Source organism: Leptonychotes weddellii, chromosome 10 (genome assembly GCF_054177405.1).
Source record: "Leptonychotes weddellii isolate Sample4059 chromosome 10, ASM5417740v2, whole genome shotgun sequence".
In the NCBI taxonomy this organism is placed as follows: Eukaryota; Metazoa; Chordata; class Mammalia; order Carnivora; family Phocidae; genus Leptonychotes; species Leptonychotes weddellii.
Window position 1 is genome coordinate 13,138,669 of NC_138378.1, and position 27,051 is coordinate 13,165,719.

Below are 27,051 nucleotides of genomic sequence, written 5' to 3' on the forward strand. Positions count from 1 at the left end.
CAGTACCCCAAGCTCTGGGAGGTGGACAGGATGTCTAGGTGCGAATGTCAGGGCCCTGGGGCTGGAGGTACTGAACCCAGTCCCAGAGGGCACTGGAACGAGCATGCAGTGCCTGTCCCCCTTAGTAACGCGCCCTGGGGGAAGGGAACCCGCCCGATGCGCCTTCTCTAGGGATAGAGGGCGCCTCTGACCGGGCTGCTTGGAGCAAAAGCGCCAAGGATTGGAGCTGGAGAAGCCAAAGATCTTGGGTCCTAGTTGGAGAAGGGCAAAGAGACGCTAAGAACAAAAGCACGTGGCGACTCCAGCCCTCCCCCAGGCCCAGGTGCCTGGGAGACGCAGCTAGAGGCCGCTGCTAGGCAGCGAGGCCGGGCCCCGGGACACGGAGAAGGCGGCTGGGTCCCGGCGGCCGGAGCCTCCAGCTGCCGGATGGGGACAGGAGAGGGAACATCAGGGGCAGAGCTGGAGCCTCCCCGGTGGGTCTGGCCCCTAAACCCGAATCGCCCCCCTCCTCCCTCGCCTGTCCCAGGGACGCAACTCCGGGGAGGGGAAGCCCTCCAGCTCCCCAGTTTCAGTCTTTGGCGACGAGCCATGGGATAGGGGGAGCAGGCGACAAGCCGACGAGGAGGGACGCCGGCTCCCCCTGCGAAGGCACGGGGGCGGGGCTTCCTCGGTCTCTCCCCACCCCCGAGGAGCCCCTCCCCTGCCCTAGCGCCTGCTCGCCGGGAGCCGAGAAGAGGCCGCGCGCTTCCCCGCAGCCGCTGGGAGGCGGATCCAGGAAAAGCCGGACACTGGTCTCACCCCATCTCCGAAAAGAACTCGCGGGAAGGGTCGGAAGCGCAGGGGCGCGCGGGAAGGGCGAGGAGGCGAGAGCGGGGCGGGGGTGCCGAGGGGCCAGGACCACGACTCCCGCCTGGGCCGAAAGCACTTTTGCTCCCAAACTCGCGGACGTCCAGGAAAACCCAGCCTCCCGAGGCCGCCGCCTGCCCCGGGCGCCCCCAGCGGGAGAGCTCGACAGCGGCGAGCAGAGAAGTCCGTTGCGCTTCTAGTCACAGAAATATGGGGACGTTAAAAATACACGCGATGTCTCCTGTACACTATGTATAGGCGCGGCCCCGCGCGGAGGGGCGGCGGATCCGGCCGAGCACGGCCTCCCCACCGCGTGCCCTCCGGCCGCCGGGAGCCGGGCCCGCGCCGGGGCGCCGAGGAGGACCGGGCGGGGCGGGGGAGAGGACCGGGCCGCTAGGCCCGCGGGGGCTCCTCACGGCCCCGCGCCTCCGCTCTCCGCGCCTCCCCAGCCTTATTGCAGCGTCTCCTCCCGTGCGGCGAGGCCGGGCCCGCGGAGCGACGCGCCAACGGGGCGCTAGGGCTCCGGCCTCCGCGCGGGGCGGTCCTCTCCGAGTCAGCCCCGAGCGGCGTGGCCTCTGGGCTTCAGGCAGCGGGGAATAGGGCCAGGGCGCGGGCACAGGGTCTGTATGTAAACGGTGACAGCGGCGGGGGGCGCGGCGAGGGCTCCGGGGCCGCCGGCCGGGCGCGCCCGGGCCCGGGTGGCAGGTCCTGGCTCTCAGGAGTAGATGGTGATGACCTCGCGGCCGCCGCCGCGGACCAGCATCACCCGGTCCAGGTGCTCGGTGAGGACCTCGAGGAACTCCATGTCTGAACGCGCGTCAAGGAGAAAGACCGTCCCCTTCCCCTCCACACACACCGCCCCCCGCCCCCATGGAATGGGGGTCGCGATCGGCGCCAGGGAATCCTGCGCCCGCGTCCGGGTCCGAGGTAACTGAAGCAGGAATGGGCTCAGCTCTTCCATCCCAGGGCGAGGACCGGGGCCCCTGACGTCCGCCTCGATCCCCCACCCTCCACTTTAGGTCCAGGATACAATTTTCGTCACCGTTGCGGTTGCGCGGAGGTCCAGGCATGTTGAGCAAAACCAGCTTGGCATCCCGGGATTTCTTCACGATGACTTCGTTCAGCCGCACGGCCGTGTGCATGCGCCGCACGTTGGACTGGTTCCTGGGGGGGGCAGAGGGGAGGAGGGCGCGTAAGCAGGAACCGGGAGAGCTGGACCCAGTACCCTCCCAGTCCCAGGCGCACTGGGCCGCTGGTACCCGGTCAACCCCAGGCCTCCCGAGACTGGGCTATTCAGAGACCCCAAAGGTCAGGACCATGAACTGAGGGTTCATGATAAAGTGAGGAGAGCAGGGACCCTGGCCAACCCAGAAGAGAGAATAAAAAAATCCTGAAACACTTACAAATTCTCCCACTCCCTTCAGGAAACAAGAGAAGCAAAGAAGAACAAGAGAGGGGTCAGAAGAAGGAGAGACTGAGGACTTGGGCCCCCTATCCCCACCCCCCGTGCATACTGATCCCACTCTCCCACCACACCCCCTTCACTTTTTTCACTGCCTACACCTGGGAGTGCTGACCCTCAGCAATTAGCCCAACCCCCCAGTTCTCAGATGGGGAAACCCAGACAAGGTTTGGGCTGGGTCTTGGACCAGGACCTCCTCTGCTCCTTTGCTCTGCCATGGGGAGCAAAGACCCTGTAGGCTCACCCCAGCCCCCAACCCCCAGCCCCCAGGTCCCTACGGCTTCATGCTGAAGAAGTCCTTGATGCCCTCGGAGGAGACCGGACTGGGGCCCTTATTCTTCTCTGCCACCGACTTGTCCTTGGTCCAGGTGAGATGCACCTTCTCAGGATCTGCCTCGCCCTCCCCCTCAGGCTCCTCCCCCGGGGATGGAGAGCTGCTGGGGCAGCTGGGAGCGCTCTGATCATGGATCAGCTGCACCTGAGAGATGAAGGAAGGGGCAGCACGTGACTCCTTTACAGGCCAAAGGTTCTGCCCCCACCGGCTGGGGCCAAACCACCCCAGCTGCACACCTCCTCCTCTGCCTTCTCCTCACTGTCACCAGCTGTCTCTTCCGGGACGTTGAGGCGGAGCCGAGTATTGACTGGATTCTTTCTCCGGATTGAGCCACGAGACTCATCTGTGATACTCTGGATCTAGGGAGTGACACGGGTTAGGACCAGCTCTGCTGTCACTCACCACCCATGCCCTGCAAAGAGCTACGGCCAGAGCTGATGCTCTGTCACAGACGCACGCTTTTGGAAACTGTACCAGTTGTTAGAATATCGCAGTGTTTCCATACCAAATACCCCGCTCACCTGGCCATTCCAGCTCATCTCCAGAACCCCTGACCTCCCCACCCTCCAGCAACCAAAGGGTTAACACTTGGCCCCTGCAGGGCTCTATCTTAGCATATGGCCCAGGGCCAGTTCTGAGTGGTCAGTGCACTTGCCATTTCTTATGCTTTTTTACTATCACCCCTGGACAACATTCCTGGAGTGTTCATCCTTTTCAGCTCCAAAAGGTACCCATCACCCATTCCCCTGAGGATCCATTAACTCCAATCTGAGAAATACAATATTCATACCTGGGAGACCCCCTCAACCATGGTCTGTCACCCTCACCTACAGGATCTGCCACCCACTCCACAGGCACCCTGTCCCCTGCCCCCAAGAGCTCTTCAGTCCCCAGTCCCGGAGTACCATCACTCATTTCCCCGAGGACTCCACTCCCTGAGGTGGGGCTTTCATCCCAACTCCCCGGGACTAGTGGTCCCACCTTACCCACACCTGGACGATCTGACACCCATACCCCATGGGAGGCTCATCATCATTGCCCCCGAGAACTCCCCAACCACAGCCTAGGAGGTGTGTGCCCCCAACACCCACCGTTAGCTACATCCCTAAATATCCGTCTGTTACCCACTCTGGCAGGGTCTCTCACACTATCCCTTGTCCCCCCGCCTCTCGCAGCCCATGCCCCTGAGGAATCATCATCCACACATATTTAGCTTCCACTGTTCTCCATTGGGCCCCAGAAGTCACATACAGAGGGGGAGACCTGTCACCCCGGCCAAAGCCCTCAGCATCGTGGCTGGCAGGCTTGGTAGGTGCAGCTGCAGTGTGGAAGGTGGTGCTAGGAAGCCCAGTGCTGGGAGGTGGGCTGGAGGGGCAGAAGGGTGATGAATAATGCTCTAGGGTGAAGGCCGTGCCAGTGGCCAGGAGTGTGAGCCCTGGGCCCTCCCTACTGTGCAGACCCAGAGTGGGCAGCAGCTTGAGGCTCTCAGAGCCCAGCCAGGGCAACCTCACCTCCCGCTCGCGCTCATTCTTGGTTAAATGCATCTGTTTGAGGATCTGGGACCGCTGCTCCATTACCAGCGTCTTCTCGTAGGTGTAAGCCGATATGTCGCTCTCGTGCTGTGGGCGGGCAGGGACGGGGGCAGTGACAGGGGGCAAGGGAGGAAAGCATGAGTTCAGGGGCAAGGCCAAGGGAAGGGAGGCAGACCCCCTTCCTTCTGCCAGCCTAGGGCTTCTCTATCTAATGACCTAGTTTAACAACAGCTGTGGGAGGCAAGGACGAAGCAGAGGGCAATGTTCCTTAAAGGCAATACAGCTCATTCCCTCCTCAGCCCAACGCAGGACCAGGTGTATGAATGGGTGAATTAATGAATGAGTAGATTAATTAATTACCTGGGTGAATGGAGAAGGGGAAGAAATTTTATAAAGGAACAGTGATGAATGAGTACGTATATGGATGAATGGGTGGTTGAGTGAATGAATACATTAATGAATACACAGAGGGATGGGTGGATGGATAAATAAACCGAGGGAAAGGTTGGATGAGAGGCTCTGTAGTGTCATCTCGAGCCACGTGGACTCTGAAGGCAGCTTGCCGGGGTTTGAATCCTGGCTCTGCCACTTAGTTGTACTGTTGGGCAAATTACTTAACCTTTCTGTGCCGCGACTTCCTAATCTGTAAAATGAAAATGCTGATGGTTGTATCTATTTCATTGGTTGCTGTGAGAATTAATATATATAAAGTGCATGAGACAGTGCCTCACATATAATGACATGGTTATTCTTATCAAGGAGAGAGGGAGGGACGGACAGATGGATGGTGGGTAGACTGACTCTTGGGTGACTATGTGAGAGGCTAAGAGGTGGATAAGGTACGGAGGGAGATCCACCATCATAAACTGATATTCTGGGGGTTGCCCAATTGGTGCTGGGACCAAGAGGAAAGAGGGCTAGGTAGGACCCCAAAACCTCAGGGGTGGTGTCTCCTGGGCTCCTGGGCACTCACCATCTCCACCACCTCGACCTCCGCGGTGATACGTAAGTGGTATAGAAAGGTAGTCAGGTCCTTCTTCATCTGGATGCTATTGTCGTCCATCTGGGCCACCGTGAAGATACGCATCTTGCACTTCCGCCAGACCTGGAGGAGTGAAAAGGGACCCTGAAAGGTCCAGCCCAGATGCAGTGCGGAGATCCAGAGCCAGAACCTAGAGAGGACCCTGTCCCTCGCCCTTCCCGCCCACCTTCCCACGCCTACACGCAGACCCGAAATCCTCTATCTCAGCGGCCACTCTCTACAAAACCTCCCCTGCTTAGGTAAGGGTCCCCCATTAAAGCATCCGTTGCCTGGGTTAAGCATTGCTCTCCTTTACAATGCAAGGTGTTGCAAGAGGAGACACAATCAGTTCCCAGCATCTCGGGATAAGGGGGGGTGATCAGCCCCCTTCCCCTGAGCTCTCGGGGAGGAGCTCCGGGGGAGGCAGGCCCCGGGCAGAGCCCGTGAGCCACGCCCGCCCTCACCTTGTGGTGCCGCAGCAGGAAGGGCAACAGCATCAACATGCCGCCATCGTGAACGATCCACCAGACGTCGATGCTGCCCTCGGAGAAGCGCTCAGGGTTCCCAGGGAACATGGAAACGTTCTTGGTGACCAGCAGGGCCAGGTGACCAGCGGTGGTTTCCCGGACCAGCTCTGGGCAAGGCCAAGGAGAGAGCCAGATGGGAACACAGTGACCCTGGTCCCTTTCCCGCACCATGCACCTGCCACGGGGGTTTCTAGCACCCAGTGCGCCGCCCCACCCCCCACCCCCCATCCCGGCCTTGGATGGAGTCATCAGAAAACCAGCATCCTCGTAGGTCTCATCATTTAATTGTTGTTTGGATTTGGGAAAGCCTCTCAACCGCACTGGGCCTCAGTTTCCCCACCTGTCGAGTGGCAATAACACCACCTGCCCTTCCTATTAGGAACTGTCCCGTGCATGGCCTCGTTTATCCTCCCAACTGCCAACTACAACCCACTTATAAAGGACACAGAATAGCCTGGAGTCATCAGGGCAGCCTCTAGGTTTACCAGCTGTGTGACCTGGAGCAAACACCTCCATCTCTCTGTGCCTCCGTTTCCCACCAATGAAGTGGAGGAGACAGGTAATAGCCCTCACGGGACTGCTGAGAGAATGAGAGGCTGAGTCTGGCACACAGAACACAGTCTGTAAATGTTAGTTATTATATTACTACCAAGGAATCCAGTGCTCAGAGAGGGTGAGTCACTTGTGAACCATCACACAGCGAGGCAGGGCCAGAGGCAAGATTTAGACCCGGGCCTCTCTGACTTCACCGGGGTAGCTCTTTCCACTCCCGTCCAGTGACTCCCTCCTAGGGCCGAGCCAGCTCTGCAGGGCCCAAGATTATCTCCTTCACACCTGAGTCCCCAGCACCCGGCACAGCGTCTGGCACGTGGCCAGCTCCGAACACCAACACCTGCGGATGCAGAATCCGCACCTATCACGTCTGGGAAAGAGCACCCGGGCCCAAGAAGGAGAACCCGCAGCCCATCACTGCCGCCCCCGCCCCACCCACACTGTGTTACCAATGAAGTTCCTCCACGTCTGATGATCTTCCTTCTGCCGCCAGTTGCGGGGCCAGCCTACAAGCACAGTGTTGTGCTGCAGGCCCCCGAGGCCCCCAGACTGAATCAGGTGCGACACGCCGTCACGCAGGTTGGAGGAAATCACCACCTGGCAGAAGCCCTTCACTTTCTCTGCCTCCATCAGGCGCCGGATGGACTGGGGAAGGGGGTGGAGCAGTAGCATGTCAAACGAGGATGAGCCTCAGGCCTCCCTGGCCCTGCATGGCCCCTCGCGGCCTCCCTTCCTCCTGTCTCTCCCCTCCATCATCCCCATCTTCCTGAAGCTCAGCTCCGATCATGTCAGCCCCGGGCGGCAGAACTGTGCATGGTTCCCCATCACCTGTGGCCCCCATTCCTTGCTGATCCGTCAAAGCTCTCCATGACCTTACCCTGCACTTGCCCCCACCCTGCCATTGCTCACAGTCCCGCTGCAAGCCCTCCAGCACCGCCCGGCCCCCTCCCCCACTATCCATTCCACCCTGCCTGAAACCACCCCCCCACCCAGACCAGAATGGAACTGGGCTCCCCTGCATGCCCAGATGATTTGCTTTGAATGACTTTTAAAAAATTAGCATGAGGGGGCGCCTGGGTGGCTCAGTCGTTAAGCGTCTGCCTTCGGCTCAGGTCATGATCCCAGGGTCCTGGGATCGAGCCCCGCATCGGGCTCCCTGCTCAGCGGGAAGCCTGCTTCTCCCCCTCCCGCTCCCCCTGCTTGTGTTCCCTCTCTCGCTGTGTCTCTCTCTGTCAAATAAATAAATAAATAATCTTTAAAAAAAATTTTTCAAAAAAATTAGCATGAATGATAAGCATTTTAAATGCACATGCCACCCACACTATGAGGGTAGTGTTCTTCTTACTCTCATTTTATAGATGAGGAAATTGAGGCTCAGAGGAATTAAGACTTGCTTAAGGCCACCCAGCTAATGAATATCATTGTAGGGGCTCAACTCCAGGGCTCTGACTCTATGCCCCATACTCTGGACCACTACCCTGATGTCAAACAGAGCAGGGCTTCAACTCCTACCTCTGCTGCCTCCTGGCTGTGGGACTTTGGGCAAATCACCTAACCTCTATGAGCCTCAGTTTTCCCATCTGTCAAATGGGGATCATGACAGCTAGCTCATGTAGGAATAGGCAGAATTACAAGATATAATGTGGGTAAGGTAGAATGCTGCCTGACAGATTGTAAACACTCAACACATTCTATTACTCTGATAGGAACTCTTGTGAAGCACCTATCAACTGCAGACAGGTTTGAGAGCCTTCTGGGTATGTTCCATCTTCCCACTAGCCTGGAAGCACCTTGAGGGCTGGGATTTGGTCTCACAAACACCCCCATCTCCCCATGCCTGGCACGCAGCACATTCTCAGGCACTGCATATTGAAGGAAGCTGACCAGCGGAAGCCTCCAGCTTTGGGCCTCAACAGATTGGTGTGAACGGCCCAGTGAGGCAGAAACAGCAACTGTCACAAGCCATTAGGGGTGCCCCTCCCCATCTCTCCTCGCCTCCCTCCGGCCCCCTTTCCTTTCTCCACAACTAGTCACAGCCCCAAGGGGAGAGAGGTCTGGATCGAAGACAGAACCCACTTCCTCTGCTACCGACCAGGTTCCAGAAACCTGTTAGTGCCCCATCCCGCACAAGCCGCCCGCCCCTGCCCACACTGGCTCTGGACTCTGCTCTGAGAATATGGACCATGGATGCAGACAGCAGCAGGGGACCCAGAGCCAGGGACCCAGGCTCAAATCCTGACTGTGCTTCCAGCCAGCTTTGTGGCTGTCAGCAAGCTGCCTTCCCTCTCTGGGCCTGTTTCCTCCTGTGCTCACACTGCCAACTCCACGTGGTGTGGGGACCGAGAGAATCACAGATGTGAGAACACCCTGAAAGATGTATACTTGGGCAGGGAGAAGTCTGGAGTAGGAGTCAGGCAGTCCTAATTTGAGTCTCTGTTTTCTGTCCTTAGACAAATGCTCTGACTTCTCTAGGCTTCAGTTTCCTTATCCATCAAATGGGCCCTTTGGGCTCTGATGGTCTTTGGTTCTGAGAGCCGGATTCTAAGGAACTCACTCTCTGAGCCCTTAGATTCCTGTTCTAAGGAAGATGACAGAAAAGCCTGAGCCCGCTTTGATCCCAAGGGTGGGAAGGAGAGCAAGTGTAAAGGGACAAGGGCTGTCTTCCTGAGTGCCCTGCCCTCCCCCCTCCCCACCAGGGCCTCAGCTCACTCACCTCCTCTGCCCGCTGGGCCTGGGGATGGTTGTCCAGAAAGGTGCCCTCCAGGACGGAGCCCACAATGGTCAGGCCCTTTCCCGCCTTGAGCTGGGAGGTCAGTGAGAGAAGCTGTGGGTGTACCACGTTCTGGTCTTGGTCCACGCGCACCAGCACCAGCAGCTGTGGCCTGCAGAGGATGCAAGGTGGGCCATACAATACCCACCCAATCTCCACCCACTGTACACCACACACCCACGCACCATAAGCCAGTGAGTTTACTAGCCATCCGTCCTCTATACCCCCATCCCCTACCCGTCCACCTAAACATCCATCCACCCATCCATTTCCTTGAACATCAACCCATCCAACCAGCTCCCGCACAGCCACCCACCCACCCACTCATCTCTCAACCACCTCACTCACCCATCCATCCATTCACCCACCCATCCATTTTATCCATCAGTCACCCACTCATATCCATACTAATTTACCTATACATGCATTAGTCACCTAATTACCTGACATCCACCTGCCACCGTCCATTCACACATTCATCTGTCAGCAATCACCCTCCGATACATATATACACTTGGCCATTGACCCAACTATTTATCCACTCATTTCCTTTTTCATTTGGCCACCCCATCCATCCCACTGCCCATCAGTTTAAGAGCATTCTCTAAGCACTCGGGGCTAGACGTTGTGCCAAGCATTTAAGAATTCACAGACAAATAAGGCAAAGCCCTGGTCTCTGGAAGCCCCAGTTCAGTAGACATCAGCAAGAGCAAGCCAACAATGTCCTAGGCATAGTTCAGAGTTCAGGCCTTCCTCTTGGCCAAGTGACTTGAGGGAGATGAGTGAGGGCCGGGCTCACAGAACCGTCAGCTAAAAAGCACCCTGGGTTGAGAGGCGGGAGGTAAAATTCTGCTTCCAGTTCTGACTTCCGTGGCCTCTGAGACCCTCTCTGGCCCCTGACTTCCACACAAATAAAGTGGAGAGATTGTTCTGAATCTCAAGATTTCTAGGATCCCCCATAACTCCCCAGGTGAATGCAGCCACCTCCCCCAGAGTAAATGCTACACAATATTACATTCGTCTGTCTCTGTGTGGGGCCTTCTCCATGGAACTGTTAGCTCACTAGGTCCCCACAGGCTGGAAGGAGGCCTGGCACATGGCACATACCCTGCATTCGTACATTTTCTAAACACACGATGGAATGAACAGAGGGATGAAGAGATGGTAGCTCAGGCCGGCCCGGGGGCTGTAGGTAGGAAAGGTCAGATGAGGCTGGGCTGAGAAGGGGAGGTGAAGGGCAGCCCATTGTGGGGGGGACAGCACACACTGAGCAAAGCTGGTGAGGAAAGTCAGACCCTGCTCCCTTCCCCTGGGCCCCTCCACGTGTGCCTGGCCACTTACCTCCAGTTCTTGGTATGTGGGGGCCCTTCCTCCAGGCGTAAGAGGGCGTAGCGTGCCGCGCTGAGGGACAGGCCTCGGATCCCATCACCCCACTCCTTCTCAGCCCTGGAGGCCCAAGGGGATCAACCAGGGGTGTCAGAAAGACCCATGCACACTGAAGTGGCTGCCCCAGGGCAGAAAATGTGCAGTCATTCTGCCACCTCCTTTGCTCAAAGCTTCAGCCCCTCCCTCAGCTCCTGTCCTCTATCCCGCAATCCCACACCTATCACCCCTTTCCCTCCCCCACTCTTACCTCATCCCCACCCCCTCCCATCCCTTAGCCTCTCCCAGCCCTCCCCATTCCCCCCGCCTCCTGTGCTTACCCACGGTACTCGATATACTTGTAGATGAGCCCAGCAATGAGCATGGCCACCAGCGCGTAATACCAGGAGCAGATAAACATGAGGGCCAGGCAGAGGCTCATGCCCAGGAAGGAGAGTGTCCTGGACAATGGGAGGAAGGCCCAGCCTCTGAGCCCTGGCAGGACTGTCACTGGTGCTGGGGCTCAGACAGCAAGAGTTAGATGGGGTAGGGCCTGGGCAAGCACTGGGAGGTCTAGGATTGCTCAGGTCTGGGGGAGCTCACACCATCATCTTCATGAGCAGCACCATAGGGATATGGGATCTTCTGGATGAACGAGCAGCCACAGACAGGGCACCACCCCAAGCCCCACCCAGCTCCTTGTCCCAGTGTCTTCTTAGACCCTGCTAGACCACCCTGCCTGAGGGCTTCCAAGGCAGAGGTCTCTGGAGTGAGTTGTAGGCAGGATCTCCCGGTAAGAGTGTGCCCCCAGGAAGAGGTGACTGGCAGAGCAGGAGCACTACAATGGGAGTCGGGCAGCCCAGGTTCTAGTCCAGGTATGCCATAGTCTTTCTGGGTGACTTGGGGCCAGTCCCTTCCCCTCTTTGAACCTGTTTCCTTTCTGTAGAACAAGTATGGTCATTCCTGCCCTGTCTGCCCCATGGGCCAACTGTGAAAATGAAGGGCCATAAAGTGAAATGATCAGAGCCCCAGGCTCCACAAAATAAGCATCTTCTGGTCATTAAGCCCTGTAACACTCACAGGAGCCCCATAAGGTCAGGGCAGTTGTCACCACCATTTTGTAGCTGAGGAAACTGATGTTGCCTCTTCTAGTCTGTAAGATGTTGAGGATGATGCACAGGGGAGGGATCACAGCCAAGACTGTAGATGGCCATGTTATATTACTATTTGTGATTTAGAAGGAGACCCTCTCCAGAACCTTTCTCATGCTAGTCGGGCTACAAAAGCTGGAGAAATGGGCTCTCTATTTAAGTTTGGGATCCTTAGACCTCGGGGATGGGCTAGGGTGAGGTGGGGGTTGGGGTGGAGATGAGAGGGTGGTTCCGTCAGGCAGGGAAGGGGACAGGGCACCCACCAGTGGTAATATCGAAAGCGTGGCCTCCAGTTGGGTGTCCTCAGCAGCGTCTGCACTGCACAGGCCAGGTTCACAAACATGTAGCACATCAGGAAGAACCTAGAACACAGAAAAGCCCCAGGAGAGAGAGATGCAAAGGGAGGCAGAAATAGAAAGAGAAACATAAAGAAAGAAAGGGGGAAAGAGGATAAGAAATTGGAGAAGTGGTCAGATCACGTTCTGGTGCTTAGGAAGCGATTCAAAAGCCAAATCCCCTTACAACATACCCTGGCGCATGTGGGAATGAATCTCCACATAACAAAAGACGGACCATTAAACAACTGGGTGGCCTACCCAGGGTCACAACTGGAGGATCCAGGTAGAGAGACACCCCCCTTCCCCCAGAGCTGATGGGGAGGGCAAGAGGCCAGCACGCACATAGAGAGGATGGGGGCAACCTCGTCGAGGGATGCGATGAGGATGCCGATCTCGCAGATGCAGGCAGTCAGGAGCAAGGCCCACGTTGGCTCTCCATTTGCTTTGCCATGGCCAAAGACCTGGGGACAGAGCAACCATCATAGAGGTCTGAGATCTTAGAGACTTCTTGCCTCTCTTCTCCAGTCTTGGGAACTAGTGCAATAGAGGCAGGACTCCCCTAACCAGTGAGGAAGTAAGGAGAGGATGCTGTATTCCTCACCCTTTAGGGGTACCCAAGGGGATGCCAGGCTTTGGCTGTGTCTCTCCCACTCTGTCATTGGTACCTCAGGGCAATGAAGTTTGAATGATCCCTTAAGGGGAAAAGAAGCACCTGCGGGACAGATGGAGAAGAGCTACAGGGGCCAGCAAATGGCCATGACTGTGTGCTCCATAAATCTTTTTTTTTTTAAGCACCATGGAGAGAGCCACACTTTTCTTGCCCTTGGGCTGCCTCCCTACCTGATCACTCAGCCAAAGGAGGGCCATTTGTTTCTCCCCTAAGAGCAGACAACTCTGCCCAGAGTGATGGCACTGCCATGGGCCAAATCCCAAATAAGGCACACCCATTCTTAGTGGTAGTGCAGAGCGGAAGGGCCCCAGGGGGCCTTGCCTCACTGGGTGGTCTCTCTGGGCAGTGGCTTGGCTGGCTGGTGTAGTGGATGCGCTGCTCTTCCCACACTCCACCCCCCACTGACCTGCAGGAAGGGCACTATGCCATCCCGGGAGATGGCCTGCAGCAGGCGTGGGGCCCCCGTGAGGCTCTGCAGCCCAGCCCCACAGGTGGAGAAGAAGGATCCGATAACAATGACCCAGGGGGATGGCCAGGCCAGTGTGCCCACCACCAGATTGCCATTCACAGCTTCGCCAAACCTGGAATGAAGGGACAGGAGATGCTGGGTGAGCAATGCTGCCTCAATTTCCAGGGCACGTCTCCCACACCGACCTCAGGACAAGCTGTATGCCCACTGCGGGACTAGGCTCTAAGGGAGCAAGGGGGGAGACAAAGCTCCTAATGCCCTGGGCACTTTCCGTCTGTGTGACCTTGGGCAACTCATTTAACCTCTCCTTGCCTCAACTTTCTCAGCTGTAAAACAGAATCATTATAAACCCATCTCATGTGATTGGTGACAAGATAAAAGGAGATAACACAGGTAAAATGCTCAGCACCATGCCTGAAACCAGATCCTAAAGGGGTTACGGTAAATGGTCAATTGTGTAATATTACATTAACCTGGTAAAATCTCTTAGCTTGTTAGAACCTGTGTCTCCATCTGAAAAATGGGGTCCTGAACTCATGGTGTGGTCATGGTCGTGTGGTATGAGAATCAAAGAAAAGCATTTTCTAACAACGGCATTATCTTAAATTGAAAGATGCTGCCTTGGTCGGTAGAGAGAGCCCTGTGACTGGAGTGTGCAACCAGAGGTTATGCTCAAATGGGCCATTCCTGAAGGACTACAAGAATCAGATGAAGGGTTTTACTGGATGACCTGCTGAATCCCTTGCAATCCTGTGGGAGGTCTATGATTAAATGAAATAAGTGGAGATTAAGTTGCCCTCAAAAGTGAGTAAGTGTAATATATGCAAATTGTCCATTTGGCCAGGTCACTCCCCTACTTAAAACCTGTCAGGGTGCCCCTGATTTTCTATAAAATAAAGCTCTAATGTTCTGGTACCAAAAACCAGGCTTCCAAGACGCTCCAGCCTCATGTCCCCATTCCCCACCTTACAAAAGCCAGGACAGCACCATGGAAACTGTCTTCTGTGACAAGACCTCCTACTTCACCCTGCTGGTGGTGCATGCCCACACCCTTCAAAAGTGTATGCTCCAGCAGCTCTGAATTGCTTATAGCTACAGGCACCCACGTGCACATGCAAGCATGCACACACACACACACACACACACACACAGCTGGTTCTCTCCTCTACCTTTGTTCATGCTGTTCCCACCGCCTAGAATGTCCTTCCTACTCCTAGTCACCTAAGTAATCTCTAATCAACATTTAAAGTGAGAAGGATAAATAAGAAAATGTGCATAAGGCACTTCCAGCATCACCTCCTCCTCCCCAGCCCCCTGGGGACTGGATTGCAGTCTCCTGTGCACTACCAGAGCCCCCATACTTTACTTTATCCCACTCCTGATGCTCTGCATTCCGAGTCTGTTTGTTGAGTATGGTTACCAGCCCCCAAGAGCTCCTTCAGGACAAAAAGCATGGGTTATTTATCTTTATTCCCCCCAGAACTCTGGACAGCGACCAACACATAGACATCTAGGAAATGTTAAATGGGTTAATAGATTTTAAAGAAAAAAAAAAAGGAAAGTAGCATTATCCTCAAAAAAAAAAAAAAATGAGACACCATCCAAGCTTCTTGAGCAATATAAAATATAATATAAAAAGGTGAATTTGCAAGCAATCCCGTGACCTCCCTCCCACAAGTCCCTTTGCACGGGCTCAGCACTCCCTGCTGGGTCTGTTTCCCAGAACTTGGCCCCCTATACCCACCACCCAGGACAGAATCAGCCCTGATTCCCTTACTTACTTGTCCCGCAGGACGACTCCCTCAATGCAGGCCCCAAACAGAACAACGGAGCTGATATCTGTAGCAGAGGATGAAGGAGAATCCCCAGGGTGACATTCCCCCCTTTCTCCTCCCAAGCTAGCTGGGTAAGGCAGCGGCGGAAGCTGCCCTCCCTCCAGGCCTCCCCGCCCAAGGTGGTCCCAGCCCAGCAGTGCAGGATACAGACAGCAGAAGTGGTGGCAATGGCCAGAATGGTGCCAGTGGGAATTGACTTCTGGGCATCCCGTAGGTCCCCGGAGCGGTTAGAACCAGCCATGATCCCTGTGAATAGAGGAGCAGCTAGGACAGGGTCCATAGGAGACCAGACAGAACAAGAAGGAAGGACACCAGCCCTGGAGTTGGGAAGCCTGGGATCTAGTCCTGGCATACCAACTGGTGTGAGAACCTGACCATATTACTTGGCTTCTCCTGGCCTTAATTCCCTCATCTGTGCAATGGGAATCCAGATTGTTGGCTCCTGCCTATGTGACGAGATTGTAGGACTAAGAAATTCCCCACATCATCATTGACTCTCTCTACCCATCACTCCCAGGCAGAGTCCTCCCTCTCTGAGCTCCCCTTCACCTGTGACTGAGGGGAAGTAGATGCCAACCAGCAGGGTGAAGTAGGAGGTCATATCGCTGAAGACATAAGGATGGTCCATGTCGACAGGGGCGCCCTCTGCCAGGCCCACCGAGGGCATCCCACGCCTCTCCACAATCACCCCTTTGGTCAAGTAGGAGCTCCAGAGGTTCTCTGTAGGAAGAGACAGGATGCTCAAGAGAAAGACCAGAAGTCAAGGTGCTAGAGCTCTAGGGCCAGGATGTGGGGTAGGCAAAAAAGAAGGGTCAAGGTCAACCACTTCTCACTCCCCTGGGGGCCTTGGTTCTATTTTATTCCCACCGACATTTCCTAAGCTCCTGCTTTGGGCCAGGCCATGTGCAGATCTAGTCCTTGCCCTCAAATAGTCCTGTCTAGTGGGGTAAAAAACATATAAAGACCTATCTCAAACTGATTCAATATTCCCAAATTGATCTCAGCACCCAGCCACCTCAAATCAGCTCCTTTTCTGTATCCCTTATCTCAACAAATGGCACCACCATCAATTCAGACAGCGTCACTTTGCCTTCAACTGCTCCCCTCTCCCTCTCCATTTCAAAACCATCTCCAACTTCTGCCCACCATCCCTTCTAAATATTTCTCAGATATGCCCCTTCTCTCCTGTCCAGGGTTCCCTCACTTCTGCACTATTGACATTTTGGGCCAGATCATTCTTTGTTATGGAGGGCTGTCCTAAGCACTGTAGAATGTTTAGCAAAATCCTGATTTCCATGCATTAGATGCCAGTAAAAAGCATCTAGATGTGATAGCCAAAAATGTCTCCAGACATTGCTACATGTCTCCTGGGGGGGGAAACAACCATGGGGGAGAACCACTGCTCCACTCCCACTGACATCACTCCATCACTCTAGGTTAGAAAACCATCATCTCTCACCTGGACTCAGCATTCGCCTCCCCCTGGACTCCCTGCCTCTGTCTCTCTCCCTTTTACCTCATCCATATTAGCAGCCAGAATGAACCTTTAGAAATGATGAGCTGACCATGTCCATCCCTTATTTGAAACCCTTTGGTGGCTCCTCATTGCCCTCAGGACATGGTTCAAACACTTCAACATGGCTTCCAGGGCCTGCCACAATATGGCTTATACCAGCCTCTCTGACATCATTTCTTGCCCCTCCTTCCTCTGTACTTTATGCCCCAGTCATAACAAATTATTTGTGGTTGGAAGGACACAATATGCTCTTCTCTGTCTGCATGCTTTCAGGCAAGCTGTTCTTCTGCCTTAATTCCTTTACTCCCCTAGTATAACTCAAAATCTCTTATTTTTCCTTCAAAATCCTCTTCAGGTGAGTCTAGGAAGCCTTGTCTTGCCACCTTATACCATGACCACTTCCTCCCCTGTGAGGTCTCTGTTCATTGAATGCACATCTACTCATACCGTAATTTATTTGCTAATACATCTGTGTCTGCCATTAGAGTCTTTGAAGCCAAGGACTGTGACTTATTTATGTCATATTCCTGGCGCTTAGCACAGTGTTGGACACTAAGTAGATGCTTAGTGAATAGCTGTTAAACTGATGACTTTCTTTCCTACTAGGCGGTAAGATATTTGAAGGCTCCCTTTCATCTCTGTTCCTTCATGATGCCAAGGACAGGACATGGCCAGTGTAGGTGCTCAATTAAAACCGATGGCCTTTAAGTGAATCCCAAGGAGAGTTCCTTAATCCTGACCGTTTAACCCACAATCCCTGTAGTGTTCCCTGGACACCAGCCCTCTTCCCTCCCCCAGACCTTTGATGAGGCCACTGGCAGCGCCAGGGATGCCCTGGATCTCCGTGACATTGTTTCGGGTGAAGTATTCATCACAGGTGGCGTTGAGGAAACGGGAGGAACAGAAAAGGCCCCAGAGCCGTGTGGTCACCGTCTCATTTCCTTCCCAAGCCAGCTTGGCACAGACATCAAAGCCATGGCGAGACAGTGTGCGGTTCCCCAGGAGGCAGATCCTAGGGAGAGAAACAAGGGAGGAAGATGGGGGAGGGACATAACCTTGCCTTGGCTTCACAATAGAACCACCGGGGGGAGCTCTAAAAAACACAGATCCCAGGGCCCCGGATCCAGAGATTCTGATGTAATTGGGATGGAGCCCAGAATGGGTGTTTTTTCAAAGCTCCCCCAAGTGATTTTAGTATGCAGCCATCCCAAAGAAGCACCGTTTTAGTGCAATGCTATGTTTCAGCACCATGGACAGCAGTCTCTGTGCGTCATCCTGGCAGTGAGATGTAAGGGAATTTGTCCTTAAGAAAGAGGCAGAACCCACAGAGATCTGTGCCCCTAGATCCTCTTCTATGACCTCTCCCATGATAGAGAAGGTGTCCAACACTAGTAAGTTGTCCTATTCCAGGAATTTGTCACCACCCAGGAAATGCTTCCCTAACATAGAGAGTCATCCCTTCAGAAAGCGTCCCACTTGGTTCTTCCTTCCTAAGTCCACCCCACCTGCAAGGAGTTGACCCTCACAGGGGAAACTCTGCCCACCTCCAGAACATATTACCCCACCCTGTAGAGATTCCCCCCAAACCAGGAGAGATTTTCCCTCCCAAGGAAGTTTGCTCTGAATCCACAATCACTCAGATTCTGAGAGATGAGGAGAGGGAGGTTGGCAGAGGCTGACATTGCAGACCCTGAAACCGAGCCAGGGAGGAGGAGGACAATGCCTTAGGCTCAGAGCAACAGCACTTACGGGAAGTTGGGTGGGTCGAAGGCAGATTTGATGACCCCGGCATAGATGGCCAGGATGGAGAGGATGACACAACCCAGGAAGACAAGGGCAAACTTGTTGACATACTTGACGCCCACAAATACCACAGTGGCCATGCAAGTGAGCACACAGGTGCCATACACACGCATATTGTTCAACATAGCTGCTGCCTCCCCACTGGCATCTTCTGCCTTAAAAATGGCCATAGCTGGGAAGAGGTAAGCCTGTGGAAAGGGGGCAAGGAGGTCAGGTGAGTGACACAGCAAGAACCAGCTAAGAATCACCCCCAAGGATATAACCCAAAGTGCCGAAGCACTTTGGAAAAAAATATGCTCATCACAGCATATTTACAATAGTGTAAGACTGGAAATGACATCCAGTGATCATCTGTATTCTTTTTGCACATGTGTATTTTCTAAAATTTCCATACCAAATATTAATGTGTTTATATTCTTAGAAAAGTTATTTTCACTTGTAAATGATATTTGCAAGGGGAGTTTCTAGTTATTTAGGGAAACCTATAGAGTTCTATTTTACAAAGCAGAATACAGTATCACATAGTAAAACGAACAAAAAAAAAATAGAAGGAAATACACCAAAATGTTAATGGTGATTTTCTTTGGGCAATTGTTATTTCCCTTTTTACATTCTTTGGTATTTTTCTAATTTTATGCAATGGGCAGAATTGCTTTTATAAGAATTTTTGAACTATTTAATTTTTTTAAGTCATGGAAGTCTACTATTATCTTCTCAGAATTTGGCTCCTTGGGTCATTTATTTGCCATCCATCCTCCCTGTCCCCATAGTCCTCCCTTTCTGCCCCCAAACCAGAAGCTGCATCTTTTAGTTCTAGTTCTCCAAGACAGTGTGGTAGAGTGGACAAGCACTGGCTTTGGGGTCAGAAAGGCATATCCCTTCCACATGTTCCTTAAAATCCTTGAACTCTGCTTTCCTCATCTGTAAAACGGGGACATTATCTAACCCATAGAACGGTTGTAAGGATAAACTAAAATGATAAATTGCAGGCCACGGAGCCTGGATAAGGTAGGGGCTTGGGAAATGTCAGCCCCACTTTCTATATACCAGGAAACCCTCCTCAGCTCCCACCTCCTCCTGGAGGGGCAGGAAGAGCCAAGACCCACATCAGCAGCCTCTCCTTCCAATACTGCCCAGCAACCTGACTTCTTCTCATTAGTCACTACTCCTAACAGCTCTCTTCATTCGGCCCCCTCACATCCTTCTTCTCTTTTGCAACCCACTGGTCATCAGCCCTGGATAATGAACATCCACAGAGAAATCAGAACAGTCCCAGGCACATGGTAGGCAATCACAAGATGCAGCTATTGTGTGATATTGGTTTTATTATTTCTACCATGATTTTACTCTTATCGACCCACCTCTGCCACTTGGTAGCTGAGCGACCTTGAGCAAGTCATGTCGCCTCTCTGAGCTTCTCATTTGTAAAATGGGCATAATAATACTTAATCCTCATGAGGATTCAAGATAATGACTGTAAAGCAATTGGAACTCTGCTGAGAGCACAGTGGGTGCCCAATGAACGACAGCTGTTCACGTTACGTAATTACTGTATCTTGTCTCCCCAGCTAGATTGTGGATTCTTTAAAGACAGAACCACATCTGATTTCCTTTTGGCCTCACTGAGGGCTTGGACCTCTCCCTAGGAGGTGTCCAGGGAGCATTGGTTAACTGACTGACAGCCTGGAACCCCACACCTCCTCCTCGGCCCCTCTCACCAGCAGGATTTCGATGGTGCCCAGGATGTACATGGCCCCAGCAAAGGTAGTGCCCAGGTAGAAGCAAAGGCCCACGGCGCCCCCAAACTCCGGGCCCAGAGACCTGGAAATCATGTAGTAGGAGCCGCCCGCTGCAGAAAGAACCTGGTGTCAGCGAGAAGTTCAAGGGGAGCTGGACTGCCACTGGGGGCGAGGGGGCTCAGGGACAGAGGTGAGAAAGGGGTTGTTCTGGGCCTCACGCCTTACAGGCTGCAGCCCTAGGACTGGTGGGAGACTCAGCCAGCCACTCTGAGTGGATTTTGCTGCACTAATTACCATGTTGCTAATTACCCCTCTAAGGAGGTCATGGCTCAGAAAAATAGGATGACAGAGAGGAGGGTCTCAGGCAAAGGGAGATCTCACATCGCCCTGTTCAACCCCATAAACTGCTTCCCTCCTTTCCCCTTAATACCACTGTCCCCACCTACCCCACCAACATCACAGCCCAGCCCCCACGTTCACAGTATTGTCTCTCTCGGTCCTGACGGCCCATAAAGCCTACGGTCCTATCCTTCCTTCCAACTATCCAGACCCCCCTCCCGACCATCCAGGCCCCATTCCCCTCCAAGAAGCCCCATCACATACCAGGTACAACACCATTGGTTGCAATTGCACTCATGGAGATGGCCGTGAGCATTGTCTGTGAGGAGAGAGATCATCAGAGTGGCAGCTAGGGCGGGGGCTGCATCGCCCTGGGTAAAGGCCAAACCTTATACCCCATAAACACCTGCCAAACCCACAAGTCCTTGCTGAGCTTCTCCCTGGTCCTATTCCAACTTCTACTTCTGCCAAAGTCCTTCTTGTCAAGAAAACCTCTTATTCACTATGCATATGGAAGAATCACAAGCTACTTGTGCTCATCAGAGAGCTCTGGAAATCCCAGCTTGGCCTCTGACCAGCTGTCTGACCTGGGACAAGTCACTTCACTTCTCTAAGCCTCAGTGTCTTTATCTAAAATATAGGTTTGCTGTGTTCCTGCCTAAATGCATACACTGAATCTGATCCTGAGCAGATATGTGACAAACCCAGACTGAGGGACATTATACAAACTAACTGATCCATACTCTTCTAAAGTGTCAGTGTCATGCAAGACAAAGAAGGAGGAGCTGTTCCAGATTAATGGAGGCTAAAATGAGCTCATAAATGAATATGAACGTGATCTTGAATTTTCTTCAGTTACCGAGGACATGATTGGGACAACTGGTAAAATCTGAATAAGGCCTACAGCTAAAACATGATTAGGGTGTCACTATTAAGACATCATTAATGTCTCAATGTTAGTTTCCTGGTTTTGATCATTGTACTGCGGTTATGTAAGGGAATGTCCTCATTTTTAGTAAACACACGCTGAAGGATTTAGGATAAAGAGGCATCACGTCTGCAACTTGCTCTCCAATTCGGTGGGGGGAAGGGTATTTACAGAGAGGATGGAATAAATACAATAATATGTTAACGTTTGTTCTACTCTTGCAAATTTTCTTTATGTCTGAAATTATGTCAAAATAAAAGTTAAAAAGAAATAAAATAGGCGTACTAGCATCAGTCCTGGCTACCACACATGCAGAGGTGGCTCTAGGGTCACGTGCGAGCAAATGGAAACGTGACGAGAGGTAGGTGTTTCGTAAATATTTGATTTTTTAGGGAGGATGGAAAGGATTCTGTTACAAAGCTGTTTGTGACACATACTCCCATTTTTTGTGAGCCTGGGCCAACCAAAATGTTAATGACTGCGGTTTTCCAGGTGCATTTGGTTTCCTTCGGTACGCCTATCTTTTTCATCAATGAATCTGCATTACTTGTGTAATTATACACACACTCACTCACTCACACACACACACAAACACAGATCCAGGTGAAACCTGGTTAGTGGCCATCAGGGACCAGCCTGTGAGAGGCAGGAAGGACCGGCCAGACATAATTTACTCTCAAAGATCATACGCAGCAGTTCCTATAAAAAGCTCAGGTCTCATGCTTCCCCTCCTCCCTGCCCCCACCCCAGGTCTCTGCTCTGCCCCAGCGGTCAGGGGGTTGGGGAGGGGGAAGGTGTCACTCACACAGGAGCAGCAGATGAAGACCATGCAGAAGGCCTCCATGATGCCTGCAATGCCCACCACCCACGTGAGTCGCAGGAAGAGGATGACACCGAAGATGTTCTGCAGGCACGGGAGGTACACGCCCATGAAGGTGCCCATGCGTGGGGCCTGCCGAGGAGGCCAGCGTCAGTTCATGCAGCCCCTAATCACTGCAGATGCCCCAGACCCACTCCTCCCTGTTCTCCACCCCCCACTCTCCTCCTTACTCCACCCCCATCTCTTCATCCCTCTTCCCTCTGGTGCTCACCCCCCTTCCCTCTCCCCTCCTCCTTCCATCTCTATCCCTCATCTCCCAACCCTTCCTCACTCTCAGCCCCTTACTCCTAGCCCTCTGCCTCCATCATCCATCCCTTCAACGGACACTCTTTTGTATCGCCATCCTTTGTCCCCTCCACCCCTCCTTCCTCCCTCATTCTTTTTCCCCCAAAGTCCTCACCTGCACTGGCTTCTTTTTTCCACCCTCATTGTTTTCTGCCTCTTCATGCTCCCTACTTCCCTGGGGCAGGTTGGTATAGTTGGCCAGGCCACTGAGCAAGGAGGACACCATGGGGCTGGTGTCCATCTCCTCCTGTGGAGGGAGGGTGGCAGTGGTAAGACACAAGGGCCTAGGGGAGGGACAGGCGAGCTCCTTCGTAGGAGGCCAGGAGAGATGGGGGCAAGGATGGCAAACCACTGGGGCTGGGATGCCATGGGGAAGGAGGAGGAATAGGCATGGAAAACAGGGAAAGAGGATGGCGGGGTAAGGAGAGGGAGTAGCAGGGGTGACGGGAAGGAGAAGGTGGACCTGAGGAGGATGTGGAAAGAAGGACACCTCCTGAGGGAGGGAGGGATGGCAGATGAATGGGGAAATGAACTGGAGAGGGGGGCGCACCCCAGCAACCCACCTCAAACAGGGCCATGTTCTTGCCATCGTACTCCCTTCCCTTCTCTGTGTCAGTGCTGTTGATGAAGGGGCTGCTCTCCTTGGGGTTGCCATCACCTGAGAAGGCAGAGGAGTTAGGGGTCTAGCACCAGCTGGTTGTCATCCCTTTGCTTGCGCATCCAGCTGTGTGGCCACTGGAACTCTCTGAACCTCCGTTTCCACATCAGAAAAAGCTGGAGCTAACAGTAGCCCACTGCAGTGTTTTCGTTGGCAGCACGTATAAAGAGCCCAGTGCACTCCCTGGCACATACTACGTTTTTAATGAACATGTGAGTGCTTCCTTGCTCTTGGGGGTCCTTCTTCATTCACCAGGGCACCCAAGACTCGCTGGGTTCCCCTCCTTGACCATACCTGGGACCATGCTGGTGTTCTGTGGTGGAAGCATGCTCTTTCCCAGAGGCAGCGATAGAGAATACTACAGCCAGAGGCCCAAAGGATACTCCATCTCTTGGAGAAGTGACCCATTTGGCATCTTCTATGCTCCTCATGCATCTTCCATCAACACATATTCACTGGATCTCTCCCATGTGCCAGTACAAGCATGGGGAGGGAGCGGAGAGTAAACACAGACCAAGACACTGTCCCTGCCCTCAGGGAACCCACAGGCAGGAGAGATAAACTAGTATCCAGGACTTTCCAACCCAGAGTGGTAAATTCTGTGATAGAAGATGAACAAGGGACTGTGGGAATATAGGAGAGGCATTCAGCCCAGCCTGGGAGGTCACGGAAGCCTTCCCAGAGGAAGTGACGAGTAGGCTGAAAACTGAAGGATGAGTAAGAGCTAGACTGGGAGGGGAGGCGGGAGGATGTTCCAGGCAGAGAGAACAGCATGTTCGCTGTCCCAGAGGGGAGAGTGAACAGAGTGGGTCAGAAATGCTGAAAGAAGTTTGATCTGGCTTGAGTCTGAGGAAGGGGCATGGAGAGAGGGGCTGAAAGGTGGAGACTGACTTAGGAAAAGATGAGCCTCGGAAGGTGTGGGCTGGGTCCTTAAATGATTAGCAGACCGTATTAAAGGTTTTGGCCTTCATCCAGAGGACAAAGGGAAGTCATCGAAGAGTTTGAGGCAAAGAAGTTCCGTGAATGGTGTCCTGTTTTAGAGCAATCACTCTGGCCTTTAGATGAAGAATACAGATGCTAGTTTGAGAATTTAAGCAACCCAGGCAGGGGCTGATGATGACCCAGACCAGAGCAATGCAGGGCAATGGGCAGACTCAAGAATTACTGGCACATATTTCTATGCCAGATGTTTGGGGATGTGGGAAGGGGGAATCTAGGGTAATGCCTGGGGTTTCTAGCATAGGTTAATGGGTGAGTGATGGTGCTATCTAATAAATGGGGGAAGAGAAGAGATTGGGGTGGGAAGATGCTGAATTTGATCGACGGTAAGGTAGAATAGGACACTCAAGCAAGTATGTCCAGAAGCCACTTGAATATACAGAGTGGGGCCCAGGAAAGAGGCTGGGCAGAGAAAAGATGAGGGTAACCCATGAGAATAGGTGGAGGAAGTGTGTGAAACCGTGCATCTGGATGAGATCACCCAAGGAGAAAGGCTCTTGGGCATCTAGGAGAGGTCCTTTCAAAGAGATATAGGGGAGGGCGCCTGGGTGGCTCAGTTGGTTAAGCGACTGCCTTCGGCTCAGGTCATGATCCTGGAGTCCCGGGATCGAGTCCCGCATCGGGCTCCCTGCTCAGCAGGGAGTCTGCTTCTCCCTCTGACCCTCCCCCCTCTCATGTGCTCTCTCTCTCAAATAAATAAATAAAATCTTTAAAAAAAAAAAAAAGAGATATAGGGGACCCCCACAGGCACTTTACCTTGGCTTCAGCCGGCACCCTTTCTCAATTCCAAGGCTGAATCCCAGTAGTAGACATCTCTCTGGACCCTGGGGAGACTCCCCAATTAACAAATCCCAAATGAAGTTGAGGCCCTATGTATTCTGAATTTCCTGTCCCCTCATCTCCTGTCATGTCTCTCTCCACCTCCATCTTCCCAAATCCTCCTCCATCCTTCTCCTCCTTACCTCCTGGAAACCTTCCTTAGTCACCCAGCCTGGGTCCATCCCTAGAGCACAACCTATTACAAATCCAATCTCATCCCTGACTCAAAGTCGTGTAAGGGGGAAGGGATGTCTCACTGGCTCAAGGGACACCCACCACCTTCTCCTGCCACGACCTCCACCTCATCCATCAAGCCAGCAACTCCTGATCCCCAAACTGGGGGGGGGGGCACCATTACCTCTTCTTTCTCACATATGAGTTCCTGGAAATGACAGCCCTGTTCCCCCAGTGAGAACCTAGCACATAAGAGATGCTCAGGAAAAAAAAAAAAAGTCTTTGGAGGTAAATTCCCCCAGGCTCCCTTCCTGACCCCCAGGGTCTCCAAAGAGCTGTCCGGGGTCAGAGAACAGGAGAAATAAAAAAGAAGTGGGTCCCTCCTCCTTTTAAAATGCTGACAAGATGCTTCATATTCTCACCACACTATGGTGGGAACAAGAGGGTTGGAGGGGGATGAGAACAAATTTCTTGATGGTTAAGGAAAGGGGCTGGGGTCAAGATTTAGGCTCCAGTTCCAGCTTCATTGGCTGTGTCGACATGTTGGGCAAGTCGCTTAAACTCTCTAAGCCTCAGTTTCCTTCTTTGCAAAGGGATAATAATTGTGCTTAGCTCACAGGGCTGTCCTGAGGATTAAGGGAAATAATGCCTGTTGGGTGCGCCTGGCACATAAGCGGAACTATTGCTGCTATTACAAGTACGATTATTATTCATGTACATGGTGCCCCACCCAGCCCGGGCTCCCCATCCCATAGCCCTCCCCAAGCTCCCAGATTTAGGGGCCCTGGGCCCTATGGATCTGGGTCTCTCTCCCGGCGGCGTCCGCTGGGGGCCAGAACAACCAGACACGAGAGCCCCTCCCCTCTGCCTTTCACGCCCCCTCCCAAGCCCCTCCTCCTTCCTGGGGTCCCGGGGCGCGTGCGGCCTGGCAAGGGGGGCGTCCTGGCCCGAGATCCCGCTACTAGGCAGCCCTGCGCCGGTCTCCATGGCGACCGCGCGGGGCGAGAGCGCAGCGCCTAGCCGAGGCGGCCACGCGCCCGCAGCCGCTTATGTAACGCGACGCGCAGCGCGGAGCCAGGCTCCGGGCCGGATCCCATCTAGGAGCTGAAGGCCGGGGAGAGGGCGGCTCAATAGGCTCGTCCTGGGTCCCGCCCTTCCACCCGCCATCTGGACGGGACGCTAGGCTCCCGGCCTCGTCTGCCACGGGCTGATTTCGTCCCCTCCTTGGAACGGCGGGCGCACTGGTTGCGGGGAGAAGGGCGAGCTTCAGGAGTTCTCAGAGAAGCAGGGGGAACTCGCCCTGAATCCCCAGAGCCAGGACGCAGGCTGATGGGTAGCGGCGAGTGGCGCGCGCGCGAGAGGCAGGGCCAGACTGAGGCTGAGCCCTCTCCGCCTGGCCCCCGCCCCCGCCCCCGCCCCCTGGGAGCTCTCAGCCCGAATCGGCTTTCAATTAAGCTGCGGCGGCCAGAGCTCCCGCGGAGGAAACAGGCGAGCGGCGCGGGCTAAGGAGCCTCCCCCGGGGGCCTGGGGCCAGGCCTAGGGGAATCCCCAAGCCAGATTGGGGGAGTGGGGGAGGGCGTCAGACCCCAAGGGGATAGGGGTCTTCTTTAGTCCAGAGGGTTCTTCTTTAGTCCAGAGGAGCCCTCTTACTCTTCGGGCTATTACCACCTCCCTGAGGTCAGTACCCAGGTCCTCACCTACATCCCCAAGAACATAAGATTAGAGATGGCAGAGGCTCTTGGTCTGATAGTCCCTCTTCCCTCAAGCCCAGCAGGTCCTTAGGGCCCCTTATGACCATCTTGGGGCATCGCTAGGAGTCAGTCTCCCTCTGGAACCCCAAACATCTAACCCAAGTCCTGGCCACTCTAGTTCCAGGTTCCGGACCCTACACAGAGAGAGAAGGTCTCCAGATGGGCCTTCTACACTCAGAGTCTAGAAACTAACTAATGGGGAGTGGGTAGAACCGAAGGGAGTTCCTAGTTCGATCCTGTTCCACACACAGATGCCTCTTTTCTAGGCCTTCTGAGACCCCATGGAAACTC

At 53.9% G+C, this 27,051-nt stretch overlaps 1 protein-coding gene across 2 annotated transcripts in view; it reads right to left on the reverse strand.

Annotated features, from left to right (window-relative positions):
- Positions 1–1,278: 1,278 nt before the first annotated feature.
- Positions 1,279–27,051, reverse strand: part of SLC12A5 (solute carrier family 12 member 5) — a 35,170-nt gene continuing 9,397 nt past the window's right edge. The window contains exons 2-26 of one of the 2 annotated variants that reach the window (XM_081832658.1): positions 22,923–23,017; positions 22,475–22,606; positions 22,000–22,146; positions 20,531–20,585; positions 19,907–20,037; positions 18,135–18,376; positions 17,186–17,397; positions 15,419–15,589; positions 15,017–15,115; positions 14,816–14,873; positions 12,972–13,146; positions 12,238–12,356; positions 11,821–11,919; positions 10,748–10,867; positions 10,386–10,490; positions 8,988–9,156; positions 6,724–6,919; positions 5,660–5,829; positions 5,148–5,279; positions 4,154–4,261; positions 2,879–3,001; positions 2,587–2,786; positions 2,250–2,264; positions 1,877–2,010; positions 1,279–1,653 (exon numbers count right to left, since the gene is read on the reverse strand). In XM_081832658.1, coding sequence (XP_081688784.1) covers positions 1,562–1,653; positions 1,877–2,010; positions 2,250–2,264; positions 2,587–2,786; positions 2,879–3,001; positions 4,154–4,261; positions 5,148–5,279; positions 5,660–5,829; positions 6,724–6,919; positions 8,988–9,156; positions 10,386–10,490; positions 10,748–10,867; positions 11,821–11,919; positions 12,238–12,356; positions 12,972–13,146; positions 14,816–14,873; positions 15,017–15,115; positions 15,419–15,589; positions 17,186–17,397; positions 18,135–18,376; positions 19,907–20,037; positions 20,531–20,585; positions 22,000–22,146; positions 22,475–22,606; positions 22,923–23,017 — 3,299 coding nt within the window. In that variant the 3' untranslated portion in view covers positions 1,279–1,561. The remainder of the gene's footprint in view (positions 1,654–1,876; positions 2,011–2,249; positions 2,265–2,586; positions 2,787–2,878; positions 3,002–4,153; positions 4,262–5,147; positions 5,280–5,659; positions 5,830–6,723; positions 6,920–8,987; positions 9,157–10,385; positions 10,491–10,747; positions 10,868–11,820; positions 11,920–12,237; positions 12,357–12,971; positions 13,147–14,815; positions 14,874–15,016; positions 15,116–15,418; positions 15,590–17,185; positions 17,398–18,134; positions 18,377–19,906; positions 20,038–20,530; positions 20,586–21,999; positions 22,147–22,474; positions 22,607–22,922; positions 23,018–27,051) is intronic. The other variant, XM_081832659.1, reaches the window with a different exon arrangement.